At 40.8% G+C, this 15,468-nt stretch overlaps 1 protein-coding gene across 4 annotated transcripts in view; it reads right to left on the bottom strand.

Moving 5' to 3' along the window:
- Positions 1-2,101: 2,101 nt before the first annotated feature.
- arhgef37 (Rho guanine nucleotide exchange factor (GEF) 37) overlaps positions 2,102-15,468 on the bottom strand; it is a 32,701-nt gene continuing 19,334 nt past the window's right edge. For 3 of the 4 annotated variants that reach the window (XM_084353594.1, XM_084353595.1, XM_084353596.1), the window contains 5 exons: positions 15,254-15,401; positions 14,785-14,913; positions 12,684-12,879; positions 11,092-11,261; positions 2,102-6,576 (listed from right to left, as the gene is read on the bottom strand). In XM_084353594.1, coding sequence (XP_084209720.1) covers positions 6,361-6,576; positions 11,092-11,261; positions 12,684-12,879; positions 14,785-14,913; positions 15,254-15,401 — 859 coding nt within the window. In that variant the 3' untranslated portion in view covers positions 2,102-6,360. The remainder of the gene's footprint in view (positions 6,577-11,091; positions 11,262-12,683; positions 12,880-14,784; positions 14,914-15,253; positions 15,402-15,468) is intronic. The other variant, XM_084353597.1, reaches the window with a different exon arrangement.

Genomic DNA, 15,468 nt, shown 5'->3' with positions numbered 1-15,468 from the left:
TGTGGCTGGTTGTTTGCTGTGAGAACAAAACAGGTAAAAGCAGACCAAACAGCATCTGACAGGCAGAGAAAAACCCAAACTAGGTGTTTCGGTTTGGCTCGCAACAAAATACATAGTATGTGTGGAATTTAATAAACACTGTCACATAATTTTTTTCCCACCTCTCTGGGAACTATTTGCTGCTGCTGAGCTGCTTTACATTCACACAGCAGGTGATCGGTTCACTGAAGGCAACGCTGAACTCACCCGAAACAGAAACAAAGCTAAACACAGCGCAGCATATAAATGTGTATGTGTGTGTGTGTGTGCGCGCGCGTGTGTTGCTGCAGCGCTCTATTATGCATTTATTTTGCACTTGGCTGCATTGTAGGTGTACGAAGATGAAAGAGGTGCCTGTGAGCGGTTCAAACTCACACCTGCTGCTCTGGAAAAGACAAAATGACTCAGAGAAAAATGGGAGTTTAAGTTTTGTTCTATTATACACCATGGTGAAAAGTAAGAACCAAGTCGAATGGCTGTGATTTTGAGATGATACCAGAGTTGAGGACAGGATGTGAACAAAGCAAACGCACTAGGCAACACAATATTTTAGATCAGCTGCAGATAATGTAGTGACAGCTGCCTGTTCACACTGCAGAGCCCAAAACCTGTGAGGAGCTCTGTTTACTCTGCAAACATGTTCAGGCTGTAAGAATCTGACAGAACTACTTTCTGCAGAGAGTAAACCACTCAGATGACACACCGTCTGTGGGCTTTTGTGCTTTGATTAAAGCACCACAGCGGTGGTTGTTGAGGGACAAAAAGAAACTCTTGTCGTTGACTTCAGAGTCCTGGTTTGCTCAACTAGTCTGGGATTCAGACTAGCAACAGGCAAGGTAAAATCTTTAATAAATCGAAAATGCCTAACTTTGGAAGATTAGATATCTACTTGATTTGAATAACTGTATAACTGTTAATGTATACCAGCTTCAGATAAACGTTGTCATAATTCAGTCTACTTCAGCTGTTCTGTGTAAATTATAATCCAAACATTGTTTTGTACCTCGAGACAGAGCCACACCGATATATTGTTTGATCGGTATTGGCCTATCACAGATATATCATGTCGGTGAATGTTATCCAAAATGCGCTGAAAATGTTTTTGAGATCATAATAAAACAAAGTAAAGTACAAAGTAAAGTATCCTGCCTCCATATCACAACTGTTTTGATAACCACATTTAGGGATTGCAAAAAATGTATGTACATTGACCTTCAGGCACAACAGTTGGTCACTACACAGATGTGTTTCTTAAAATGGTAAAGGTACTAATTGCAGGTGGCACTAAGGTTTTCACAATAGCATGTACGGCTGTATGGAGTACTGAATGTACTTGTGCATCGCTGTTACTCTATCGTCCTTGTAATGTTTCATACCACCCCCCTCGGAGCATTTCCAAATGGTGTTATTAACGGCCACAGACCAAAATGCCCCTACACAGAATTGGATAAACCACTAAAGTGGTTACTGCCACTGAAAGTGTTTGTTTTTGCCACTGACAGGCTGAGATTGGAGTGTCAGACATTATGGAAAGGATTGATCCAAAGATAGACCTTAAAGAAGAGGATCTTATTTGTTTACGTAGCTAGAAACAGCAGATATGTTGGTCTCATCCACCGAACTCCATCGACAAAAACAATAATTATTCTTAAGACACACTTAATTGAAACTCAACAGAAAGAAAATAAAACTGATCAAAACCATTTGAGTTTGTCTTCCTCCGTTCCGACAATCGTCATCTCTGGTTTGGTCAAAATAAACCCTTTTCCCCAGTGCCCCTGACGCCCAACCTCCCTTTTATCATATTCTACATGATTAAACAATAAAAACAAACAAACAGCACATTAATCAATAACAAAAATAGTCAGTTATAGGCTCAGAAGGTGCAATGATGACCCAAACTAACCACATTAAGATTTGGAAACTGTTCTGATCTCATGTCAGAGAGTTTATCATTTCCCATGATTCTGGTGTCTCCTATACACTGATTTTCATTGGTGAAGGCTGTGTTATTCAATGTTTTGGATATTGTTTTAGTGTGAAGTGACTTGAGGACACTCGACAGGTTTTCTGTTTAGTTTTATTGAAGCCACACAGTCAGCTCGCAGCTGCACTGACAGGTACTACTGCTGCACTGCAGAAACTCCCATCTGCTGTGTGAATACATGTGTGTGAGAGGGAGTTCAACATCAGAACTTTGGCAACACTTCAAAGACTACATGACTCATCTCAGGTCATATTCCCCCACGGCATCGAATAAGTTAAAAACAACAATATGACGAAACACAGTTACAAAACAATAAGTTATAAACAGAAATGCTGTACAGACTGTAGAACCAGATCATCAGCAGGTTAAACATGTTACACTTCACATGGTGGTTAATAAAAAATGAGTGACAGGTGAACTGAACAATATGAACAGAATGTACAGATTAATGTTCAGTTGCTGCTATCAGGAAAGCACCAATACTGACACAGGTACACACACACACACACACACACACACACACACAGACACACACACACACACACACCCTTTCCAGTTGCACACTGAGACACAGGCTCCCTCATCAACCATCCTTTGTCTTCTACTCCCTCTAGTGTTGGAGATGTGAAAAATGACTGTCCTCTTTGGTAATAAAAGCACACACACACACACACACACACACACACACACACACACACACACACAATTTCTGGAAGGACATCAATGCACCTAGAAGGACGAATGTTGATGTCCTAACCTCTATACCGAGCTGAGATTTTGTCCTGATTTTGATGGAAAAATCCACCTTTTACTGCCCATACATGGTCATATATAATAAGCACATCGTCTCTATCTTTTCTATTAGTGTGCGGTGAAATAATGCTGTTTAGTTGCTACATATTACTGCTACATATTTGGCCAAGTTTTCACAGGGAATAAGAAAATACTTTCAAAAACAAAACTGATTCAAATTGGAAGGAGCCAGTTTAACAGTAGCGGCTTCAAGCTGTTAATAATGGTAATTAAAATGAAGACTGAACCGCGGAATAGATCCAAAAATACCAAATGTAATGCCATTACCTGTTTTAACATTTAACAGCTGAATTGTTCCCAGTTCCTTTCAAACTGGCCTATGAAGAGGTGAAAGCAGGTAAAATGTTGTCAGGTAGGGGGGATTTCCTTATTGTCCTCCTTCTTACTAACCTTGAGGACATTTGGTATTTTGGTATATTAGTCACATCACACACTCACATCACACACACACACGCACGCACACACACACACACACACACACACACACACACACACACACACTCTCTCTGTCCCTCCTGCTGCTCTGCTACATCCTGACATTCAGATGGATGGGAACAGCTAAGCTCCAGCTGAGCAGCCTCCCTCCCTCTGCTTCACACCCACAGTTTCTGCTCTCTCTCTCAAAAAAAAAATCAAATTTTCTTTGCTGTGAAGGGTTCAAAGTCTACTCGTAGATTGTTGATGAGCACTTACTACTTCATACCAATCTTGTCTACCTATACAGACAAACTTCAAGCAACAATTAAAATGTCCAATGTGTGGGATTTAGTGCCATCTAGCCGTGAGATTGTAGAGTGCAACCAATGAAATCCCCCTCATCTCCCCCTCCCCCATGGTCATAGCGCTTCGTATTGCCACGCCACAGATTCAGATATGAGTCATACTAATTCTGAACAGTCTGTGGGAAAAATAAACATGCACATCTAATCTTAATCGACTTCTCCATCTGTTGTCTCTCCCACTTCTCTCGTCTGTGTGTCTGTCGTACATTCAAATTACGGTGCTTAACTCAATAGACAGATTTGACTGGCTGAGTAGCATCACATGAGTGAATTACAATCCATGTAATTGGTGGGTGAGTTGCTGCTGGGCTGCTAGTGCCGTAAAAGCTAGAAAACTTAAGCCAGTTGAAATAGAAACACTAAAGTCAAGATTTATATTTCTCAATAAAATTAATCAGCTATAGGTCAGGGTCTGGAAAGAAAGACGTTTGACAGACAGACAGACAAATGAACACGTGGCAAACACTGACGCTGTCATGGCTGGTGAATATTATATTCCATTTCTGCCCCTAAATCTCCCTAAATCCAACACACTGGACCTTTAAAAGTCGAAAACTATTACTAAACATAACCTCGTCAAGACATGAACAGGGCTTGTTCTACTCCAGGGATATAGTCTGAATTGTAAGGGGTGGGGCTTAATTGCCAAAAAATGTTTGTTTTTTTCCCATCCACATTAGCAGTTTGTGCGGTTTTGGTTAGGTTTTTTGTCTTTCTGACTAACGCTGACATGTTGAGATATGAAGCATGTTTTATTGCTCATTAGTTTGTTAGATACGCGATACCTCAATATCAGAGGCCAACTGATGACTGTTGTTCTGTTCAACATCTGCATCTTTTTTTCCCCCCATTATATTTTATTTATTATTTATAATGGACAAAGATGAGAGATGAAGACTTGACTCCAGGATCAGTGTTGCAGCAAGTTGGAAAATTGATTTTCTTCCTAAATCGCAAAATTTAAAAAGTGCTGACTTTAAAAGCTTAATGTAGAGCAGTGAGCAATGTATTGAAAAGACTTCACGTCATATACAGAGGTAGACCCACTGAGGCCATGGTGCAGAATGCTTCCTCTTGTCATTCAGGTCTGTACACCTGTAGCAAACTTTTGGTAAACTGGCAATAACAATTAAATTCTGCTGTTCCTAAATGTTTTGTCACACTCCAGCCGACTTGACGAGTTGCCACAGGAAGACGTGGCCTGCATTGATTGAACAGTATCCATGGCAACAAGCATCATAAGGTGCCTATGAATACAGAAGGATGCTGCTTCAGTCGTGTCTGTAATGTTTTATATCTATGATTAAAACCTTTTCAAGCCCAAAACCTGAAGGAGCAATTTAGTCGTCACTGTAATAGGAGCTGAGTGAACGCAAGCACAACAGCAACACATCGCCTTTACACATACAGGAAGAGAGGAGTGAATTTAAATCAGCTTACGGTTAGAGAAGGAGAAGGAAGGAGGCTGAGAGAAAAGACACATCCACACTAACAGGATAACTCTGCTGAGTCTCCTGCGCGCCTGCTGATCCTCACATTTCCCCTCCAACTCTTTCAGTTTGTCTCCCTGTTCCTTCCTCTGTCTTTACATCTCCTCCTTCTCCTCTTCCTCTCTCCTCTCAGTTTCTCTCCTACTCGGCCCTGGAGACATTTAACATTTACATCACATTACACAGTCTGAGATGATGAGAGTGCTGTGTACCTGTCAGTCTCGATACAGTACTGCTCCTGCCTCCAGGTGAGGGGGAGGAGACTCAACACACATACACTCTCACACGGACACACACGCTCACCTGTCAGCTCAATTTCATATCAAGCAGATGCACACGCACACACACCAACTCGTGCTCTCTGTGTGTTGCAGTTTAGCTCACTAACACATGGACACTTTAATGAGAACATACAGTCTATTGTTTTAAATTCAAGTGTCCTTTTGTTTATACATGTCTATTAACCCCAATACACCTCTAAAACTATTCTTCATCTCCGGGGCTCTGTAGCGATGGCAATAAAAATTTGCAGTGCAACTTAGAAGATCGTCCTTCAGCCTATAAATACAAAGTTAAATTCCGTCTCAGTAAGCATCATTTTCAGACACCACACCTTATTTTTTCCAGTGTGTCACATAGATTAACTCCCGTAAGGTCAGGTCCACAGTAAAAATAATAAGAAAAATTAAAACACTGTTGATATATCACAGGTAATTCTCAACCACCATCATTTTCAGATTGTTAGATCTCAGTGTTTTGAATTTGTGTGTTGGCACTATCCGACTTTGAGAGAAATTTTGGAAAGATACGTTCTTAGTGTGGACAAAAAAAGACATTTTCAAATTTGTTTGAGTTGCAGAAATGGCCCAAAAAATAGGGCTAATAAGCCCTTACTTAAAAAAAGGTAACAATTGGAAGACCTTCTCTTTCTTTTGTTATCCAATCAGGGTCTAAGGATAGAGGGAAGTGACCGCACTGGTTTGCATTTAAAAATTCAAGCTGTAAAACTGAAAAAGTAGAGAACCGAATTTGGCTCACATTGTGGCCGACAAACCATCTTAATTATGTGTTTAAAAACACTGATTTTGACATTGAAAATCAAAATAACTGATGGTCACTTTGTAATACATGCTACAAGCAGGTGCCGTTCCATTACAAAAATACTGCTGTAAGCCTCCTAAAACCCCTGTCGTACTGTACATGCTGATACTGTAGAAGCTGCTGTTTTTTCTCTCCTTCATTTCGTTGTTCAGTAGGGCTGGTGTGTTCCAGCTGGTCCAGTCCCAACAGGCATGATTGCGAGGTAGTTAGAGGGCACGTAGCCTCTCTGCCCACCTCTCGCCTCCACCAGACTCCATTCAGGATTCCCTCGTTTGTCGTGGGGCTCCAGGACACGGACTGGCTCGCCGGTCCGAACAGATACTTCATGGTTTCCTCTCGCTGTGAAGTCATAGGCCGCAAACACCTGGAAGACAGGACGCTGAGTCAAAAACAAGACTGGAAGTCAGCCATGCAAGGTAGTCTGTGAAGCTTTAATGCTCATTCCAAAGCAGAGAACAAAATGATGTGATAAGAGGAAAATGTAGATACAAATTCTTTTCGAACATCCATAAAAGAGAGGAAAAGGTCAAATGTGGCAGGAGACATCAAAGAAGATGCCATGTTGTTACATAACTCTACACGGTTTATCTTCTCTAAAGTGGCCATTTTAAATTTTAAGACAACTCAGGCTCAAGTTGTCTTTTGACATTTGCTGAAATTCACTGTAGTTTGTCCACCTCAGTCTGCTAATGCAGCAGCACAGCTCTCCCAGCACATTTCACTGCCTGTGTGTGTGAAAGTTAGACTGTGTGTGGAGGTGAGAAATTATTTGGTGAGTGACCCTGAATTAATCCACTGAAGTTGGCAAAATACAAACTTTGTTAAACACAGATGGTAATCACCATCAGCAGAGAGGGTTTAACAAAGTACAAAGCAAAACCTCTAATTTTTACGAAACACTTTCATTCACTTTCACCATTTAATTTGACAAATGTTGCCGGCAGCGCGTCACATCAGCTGTCTCTAACTAATGTTAATTCCGTTCAGTAAATTGAGTAACCCGACAACTTCAAATTCAATTTAAACTTTAAAATTTAATTTGTCAGTTATCTGCTCAAATTGCTCCCTGCAGCTGGCACCTGTACACTGCCAAAGATCTTTTGGGAGGGGAAGAACCTCCACTCTATAACACCGCTGTACAATCAGACTGACAGACTCTTTATTTAAAACTACTCCTCAAGCTGCATCCATTTCAGGAGTCACATTCTCTAGTTGATCTTTCATTTATCATATAAAATGATAAAGTGTATTAACTATGTTTAACCAGGACCTCCAGTATTTGGATCAAGTAACTTGTGGAAAATATGGTATGACAGATTTAGTAGCCTACAGCTCTTATTACAATGTGTCTAAGCGATACATATGTAATCCAAAATTAGGCGAATATATGTATCTTTTGGGACTTGGTTTCCGTAGATACTAAGTGCTGACCCCCCGGGCTGAAATATGAAGCCGGCTCGGCAACAACTGCAGTTCCTTGAATGGCCACTTGAGGCTCAATCCAAAAACGAGTCAATCCTTATAGACCCCCATATTAAAATGCCCTACTTTAAGGCGAAAATAAACAACCCAGTACAGCAACTGTTTCGGTCTTTATAGCTCATTTCCCCCTTCAGTCCTGCCTGTACAGGGGTGAATTTTTATATAACCCACTTGTTAAAAATATCTTAAGTTAAAGTTAACTTAAAGTTATGCATAACTGAGGGCGTGGCCTCTCTGAGTAATAGCTAGTGGTGAGCTGTGTAGCTAGATGTCAGCAACCAGGCTTCATTCAGCCTGCCTAAGTTTAACCACGCTTCTCTTAGAACATTTTCAGGAGCAGGCACTGCCTGGACGGCGACGGCCAGAGCCACCACACTGAGCTTCACGGGCTCTTCAGAAACCTATGGAACATCTGCAGAAACCTATTAGGTCCATGTTTTATACAGTCCATGGCAGATACCCAGTACTAAAGGACTCTGATTGGGATTGGGACCAAATAACTTGGCTGGGACATCCCTAAATAATGAAATAAATATCACAACACAAAAGTGTTCAAAAAAGAGCAAGCTAAAGAGAATGCATGCACACAGGTACAAATGCGAACACACACACGCACACAGACACTAACACAACCACAAATCATTGTAATATTCTCTGAAAAGGTTAATCCCACTAGTTATGTCTTGACAAATCCCATCTCATCACCACACACACACACACACACACACACACACACACACACACACACACACACACACACACACACACACACAGACAGAATGAAGGCTTCCTAATGAGCCCGGTGTTGGTATGACAGAGTGCCCCAGCAGTGCTAATAGCCGAGTTTAGCCGGCTGCTCGGTGTCATTAACAAACCCTTCACCTCAGCTCACCTCTCAGCTACGACATTAGCTCTGCCCTGACGGTCTACACCAATTAGCATTTAATTAGCATTTTGCTGGGCAGAGACATGGAGGAGGGAAAAAAAAAAAAAGTAAAGTGACCATGGCAATCGGCTGCAGAGTGATTCATGTTGCAGGAGCTGAGAGAATATAAGCTGCAGCGTCTCTGATGGAAATGACAGAGTTGAGGAGGGTGGTGTAGCCAAACGGCGCCTCTGTGTGTTTGAATATTGTCATGACGACATGGTGGGGCCACAAATGTAAGACAGAGACTTGTCTACAGAAGCTAGACAGGAAATGTTTATTAATGTGAGGAATTGATGGATCTATATTTGATCATTTCCAACAAAGGTGAAAGGATTGCCTGCTTAAAGGTACGGGAGCTCTTTAAAACTGGATATATACTAGGGACTGAAGTGTAAACAAGTCTTTCAAGAAGTGTTGTGGGATAGAATGGTCAAATCATTTTAACAGACATGGCTGGACCCTCAGCTTGCTCAGAGCAAATTAAACATTTATTTTTTCACCTCAGACTTTTTGTGACCTGTATTTTATTTTTCAAAAATAGTTGATCACAAAGTACGAGTGCAACCATTATATATATAATGTCATTGTTGCTGCAGCGTATTGCAGCCACCATGACAAAACATTGTGTTTAACGCTATAACAAGCCCTTCTTCACATCATGACAAGATATTTTTCATGTTATTATGGCACTATTTTCATTTATTTAATACTAGGTATGTAGCCAATAATCTTAAGAAGAAAACCTTCTAGTTATAACACATCACTTCATCTTGTTAGATCATAAAACTTGTTATTAACTATTAACTATGTAATTAAAACAAAATCTCTCGTTATAACATAGGTTGTTATGTTATTAAAATGATTATAAGACCCAATCAGGCAGGGTCACAAGAGGCTGAAACCCATCCTTGGATAAGCCTGCACTCTGGACAGGTCAACAGAGTCTTCTCTAAATGAAAGAGATTAAACTGTAGAATTATAGCCTCTGCAGTCAATTAGAAGCTAAAAACAAGAATTGTATATATTCTACTGAGAAAATAATTTTAAAACACATCGTCTTGAATGCTGTCTGTCACAGAGAAAGTCACAGCAAAGATGAATGTGGCACATCGATGATTCTCCTACACCGTCATGTCTCTATAGATTGACAGTGATACATGGTCCCTATGTTCCTCAGACACTGACAAAAGAACGGTAGAGTTTTCCCAAAAGATACATTTCCTGTAGTGGAAAACAGCAGCTTAGTGTGGATGAAAGAACACTCACTGTTTTATCTTCAGTAGTGAGGACAAGGCTGAGGGTGTGTATATTTTGTATATGAGCCGACTCAGGGTCATGGGGGGTGGACGTGGGGAGGAGGGGGCATGAAAACCCGCCTCTATAAGGTCACTGGAGCAATCACTCACTTTAACAGGCAGTGAGGAGCCATATCACACACACACACACACACACACACACACACACACACACACACACACACACCTGGCACCTAATGCAATCCTGCTTTCTCATCCACTCACCTAAATCTCCCTCTCTCACATGTACACACCCACATAAACCATCGCAAATTTACAAGCCATGACACTCCCCTCTCACACTCACATGTGTTGCAAATGTAAATCAATCTCACAACACACACACACACACACACACACACACACACAGGAACACGCTCTATCTCAGCCTGCAGTCCTGCCTCGCATAAATTAACTCTCTTCACACCGTAACCCACTTACAAGGTTAAACAGCTAATTATGGACCTTTCCATTAATAACACGCAAATACACATATCTATCACACACACACACACACATATACACTATCTTTCCCACACTCCTGTATGCCCTTTTACAGATATGGGTACAGACATGATTAAACCAAAACATGGCTGGATAAGTAAGGATTCTCTCTCTCTCTGTCACACACACACACACACACACACACACACACACACACACACACACACACACACACACACACACACACACACACACACACACACACACACACACAGAGTCAGACCCGTGACAGATTGATGCTTCCGGAGCAGAACGCTGTCACATCGATCAGTTAAAGCTTCAGACACACGGCGAGTCTGTAACGCTTAATTTGGGAAATTAACACGCAAATGCACATACACACACACAAATTCAAAACTCAGAGCAGCGAGCTGAGATGTCAGTCACTCTAATGAATGGCCTGTATTCTTGAAACACTTGAGCTACCTCACAATATACTAATTTAATTCACACAAGATTTGCGTGCTCATTTGAACTCTGCATCTTAAAGCACTGTGCGCTATGGATGAAGATAGTTTTTAAAAAAAATCACTCTCTATCTCTTTAATATGCAAATGTATGCAGCAAGTTGCTCCAGCATCTGACCTGATCCTCTAAACATTAGAGGGATTATGTGTAGCGAGTGAGAAGTTTCTGTCACGTAAATAAAGTCAATCAATCAATCAATCACCTGGAAGCACGGTTGGCTCATGACAGTCAGTGGCCGGCCCTCTGGGGTGTAGGAATGTCTTCTTATTCCTGCCATTCCATCAGGCAGGGTCAGGTGTGGCGACGGGGGCGGGTCCTCTGTCGGCTGGTGATAGCGAAGCAGCTTCGAGGAGGGAACGTAACCTCTTCTGCCTGCGTGCAACAGTCACAGATAAAGAAGGTGTTGTTCATTTAAAAGCTGTAAAAAGTTACCATGTCATTATATATCAGATCAGATGTTCCAAATGTATTGCTTGGACTACAGAAGATCAGAAAATAGTGCAAAATGGCCATCACTTTTTTCCAGAGCCAAAGCTGACATATTTAAATAGCTTGTTTTGTTCCACTAACAGTCCAAAACAGAAAAGAACTCAATTTACTCTCATAGAAGACATTTCATTGGAGGAGAAGTCTAACTGAAATAGTCAGCCGATGCAGGCTTACCCACAGTCTAATTCCTTTGAGTTAGACTAGTTTTTGGTGGTTGCAATACCAAAAACACCCAAAAGATGGCACCAAAGAGTTGCATTTTGGTAAAACTGCTTTGGCATACAAATATATTCTATAGCTCTAAGTGCTGTATTGTAGGCAACTGGACTTGTTTCAGTTTCTTGAAGATGTTTCAACTCTTATCCAAGAGGCTTCTTGCCTAAGACATTACTTATGACCCTCCTACAATGCAGTACTGAGTTCCCTCCCCAGACAGCTTAACAACCATTCACACCTGGGCTCACCTAGCCCTGACAACCCACATGAAGGCTGGTTATTTCAAGGACCCACAAGTGGCCCTAACGACTTTGAAACTCAGAGCTCACAAGTGTCCTTAACGACTCTGTAAAGACACTCCCACACAGAGTTTAAAGGCCTGCAACTCCCCTCCAGTTTGTTATGACTGAAGAAGCCTCTTGGATGAGAGGTGCAACGTCTTCAACAAACTGAAACAAATCCAGCAGCCTACGATACAGCACTTAGAATGACCATGACCTGGATGACTGAGAACCTTCATCAACAAAATATATTCTACAGCAGTACCTGAAGCTTCTATTATCCCTGGGTTTCTACATACTACACATCTCTTTTAACCTCACTTCGGTTAATGTTTCTTAAGCACCACATCTGTTAATATAGACAGTAAGTGCGTCTTAATCCAGATCTCAAATCTCCACTTGTTAATAATGACTGCCAGCACTTTTTCTTGAACTTGAAGGCCACAATAGCAAATGATGCTCCTATAAATATGTCTGCAGGTTTCAGGTTCACTTTACTTTCATTTCAAACAAAAATTTTCCTATAAGCAAGACTAACAGTTAAATCTCAGTTACATTTCAATTTCAGAGACAAATGAATAATTAGAAGAAGGATTCTGTAGTTAGCACGGGCAGAAAAAATCTGCATGAATGAATAGACAAGAGATCCAGTTAATTAACTTTATCCAAGACAAAAAGATTATAGTACAGCCAACAAGGTCTCAGTGAAATAAGCAACAAAGACTGAGACAAAAGATTTTTTTTTTTATGAATGCTTCTTGTTGATTACCATTTACCAGTTATTTAGTAGGAGGATGTTGGTTCTTACCTCCTGCGTCGACCAGCCACCTTCGCTTATCTCCCCGGGTGTCTGCCTCACTGATAATAGCCACCAGCTCCCCTTTGGCCAGATTCAGGTCCAGGTCCCGGCTGCCCACCACCGTCCCCATCACCTGGTAGATCTTTCCAGAACCGTGCTTATCTGTTAGCTGCTTCAGACGGCGCTGAGAGGATGGACTCAGGGGCTGACAGAAAAATAACACAAGGAATAGGTGAGTGTAGAGTTGATGGTGTGGGCCTACATGTTAATTTCTTGTAACATCCCAAAGTGGGTTGAATAAGTTTCGAAGCAGAGAATAGAAAATCTTTGGTTTAAGCTTCTAACTGCAGATTTCAAGTCTTAATTCTGCAGATTTATCTCATTTAAATTAGAGAAGATCCTGCTGTTGAACAATGACAATCCACTAGTTTGAGGAAAGAGCTTTAAATATACTGGAAAACAAAATCCTGAGTCATGAATCATGTCGGCCCATGTTCAGCCTGCAATGCTGTCATCACAGATCACAGTCCTACTCAGAATGCCAGCTTCGCAGAAAAATGTTACATTTCCTGTCACTGAATATGTGAACAAACCAGGAAGTTACAGAACACGAAGCACATGCAGTGTTTTTATCTATAACTGATTTGTAGTTACACATGAATGGTGTAAATCTGAAGATATGATGATGACGACAACAGTATGAGCACAGTACAAAATCATCACCTCTCATAAACTGTTGATATTTAATCTAGGGTCATTATTATAACCCATAACAAAACATGACATGACTGTCCAACCTGCTCTTTCAGTAGGTTACTAAAGCAGGTTTCCTGGCAGGTTAAAGGAATGTGACCCACTTCAAGACATCTGACAGGTAGTTGAGCAGGATATACTGTACAGGCAGCGGGACATATGCCACAGAAAACAGGTCAATGCCAAAACTGACCTGTTGCTGGTGCTATATGAAAAAGTTTGGGGATCAAAATTTTCATGGCAAGCCATCTAATAGCTGCTGAGATATTCAGACCAAAGAGCCTCACTTGGTTAGCATATATTTTGAAAGTTTTAATTAAATGCATTTTTAGGCCCCTTTAAAACCTAATTAAAAGGAATTCAATGCTTATACTTTCATTCAAATGACTAAGTAAGCTTTCTTTCTGCAGACATTTGTGAAAGATAAGTAATAATAGCAGGTTTGTTCCGTTTTGATGTAAAGCAGTGATGAAAATGTGTAGCAGGTAACCATAAAAGACTAATATCTTGTGATCAAGAGGTAAACTTTAGATTGTTTTATGATATTTAATGCCTGGTATTCTGGTAATATTCTGGTTGGACTGGGAGGCAAAATTATAACTATGGACTAAGTAAACACAAAAAGAGAGAAAATCCTTTTTAACAACCTCTGCCTTCTCAATAAACTGACACCTGTGGTACCTGGTCTACTGGGGTGATGATGGATGCTACATTGGTCTGAAGTTAACATTTCTATACTGACGGACATTATCTACAAGTGTTTTGACAATCGCTTGTAAGCAAGTGATTCTGGCTGCATCTACATTCACATTCTGGTAATTTTACCCCATGATTCAATACCTTATACGGCCACTTTTTTAAGGCGCTGGAGACAGTTTGTACGCAGCTGTTAAAATTGTTGCATAATAAAAGGTCCATCAAATCATGTTAGCTGGGTTAAACATCCCTCAATGCAGTGTTTCATCTTTAGTAACTCTCATAAAGGACATTAGTGTCTCCTGTGACATTCTGTCCTGCACCTTTCTCAACATCTTTATATAGCAGAAGATGTAGTGTTGTGTAAATGTTTTGTACTGAGCGTGTCAGTGCCAGTGAAGCAGCTCAAATTTCTTGTGCACCTGTTGTGAAACAAGAAAGTGTGACAGAGGTCAGGTGTCCAGTGACTCTTTGTTGTGTTGACTGTGTTGTTTCATGATATTGTTAATTTACGGCCTGTTAATCACTGTTCCTGTCTGTTAACATTTGATAGATCTTTGACTTATAAAACTTGATCTGGGTTAATTAAATAAATTATGTATAAGACACATACCAACAAAACAACAATGCAACAAAACTATTTCAGCTCTGTTTTACCAACCTGGACGACAGGAGCATTGAGCGTGTCCTCTACACTTCGACACAAAGTTTCTAACCTCCTCGCACCTTCCAACACTGCAGACTCTGCCCATCCCCAGAATGCACTTGGGTCAAGGGAGCTGTGAGGGAGCTGGAAGAAGAACAAAAAATAGAGACACAGAGAGAAAGAAACAAAATAATTATAGAAATTAAATTGAACCTTTGAAACCGAACTGTTTATATCCTGATTGATTAGTGTAATGGATGATATCTACCACATTTTTTACTCATTTGGATAATTGATTCGGTCTAAGTTATTCATTCTCTCCGCCTCCGCCACTACGTGACTAAAAACCCTAAAAACTCAAGAAATCTCAGCACCATCTTGGAGAAAACACGGATTACAACCTGGTGCCAAAATGTGTATCTCTTTTCTACTTTATCCTGTCATCAGTGCAGAGGGTTGAGTGGATAACACATCATGAGATTACCTGTTGTGCAAAGCTCTGGAAAAGTTGCTCCATGTCTGAGGCGAGGTCTTTATGGAGACAGCTGAACGTCCCCAACATGCTCCAGATCATCTGCAGAGCCAAACCGTTAAACTGAGGAAGCTCATTGAGGAGCAACGTGTTCATCGTCCTGTGAGGAGAGGACAAGTCAGCAATAACCAATCATTTCAAATTAACATGACTGCAAAAACTCAGTT

The sequence above is a fragment of the Pagrus pagrus genome, assembly GCF_965226575.1.
Source record: "Pagrus pagrus genome assembly, chromosome: 5".
Classification (NCBI taxonomy): Eukaryota; Metazoa; Chordata; class Actinopteri; order Spariformes; family Sparidae; genus Pagrus; species Pagrus pagrus.
The sequence above is the reverse complement of the archived record's forward strand: the minus strand, read 5'-3'. Positions and strand labels throughout refer to the sequence as shown.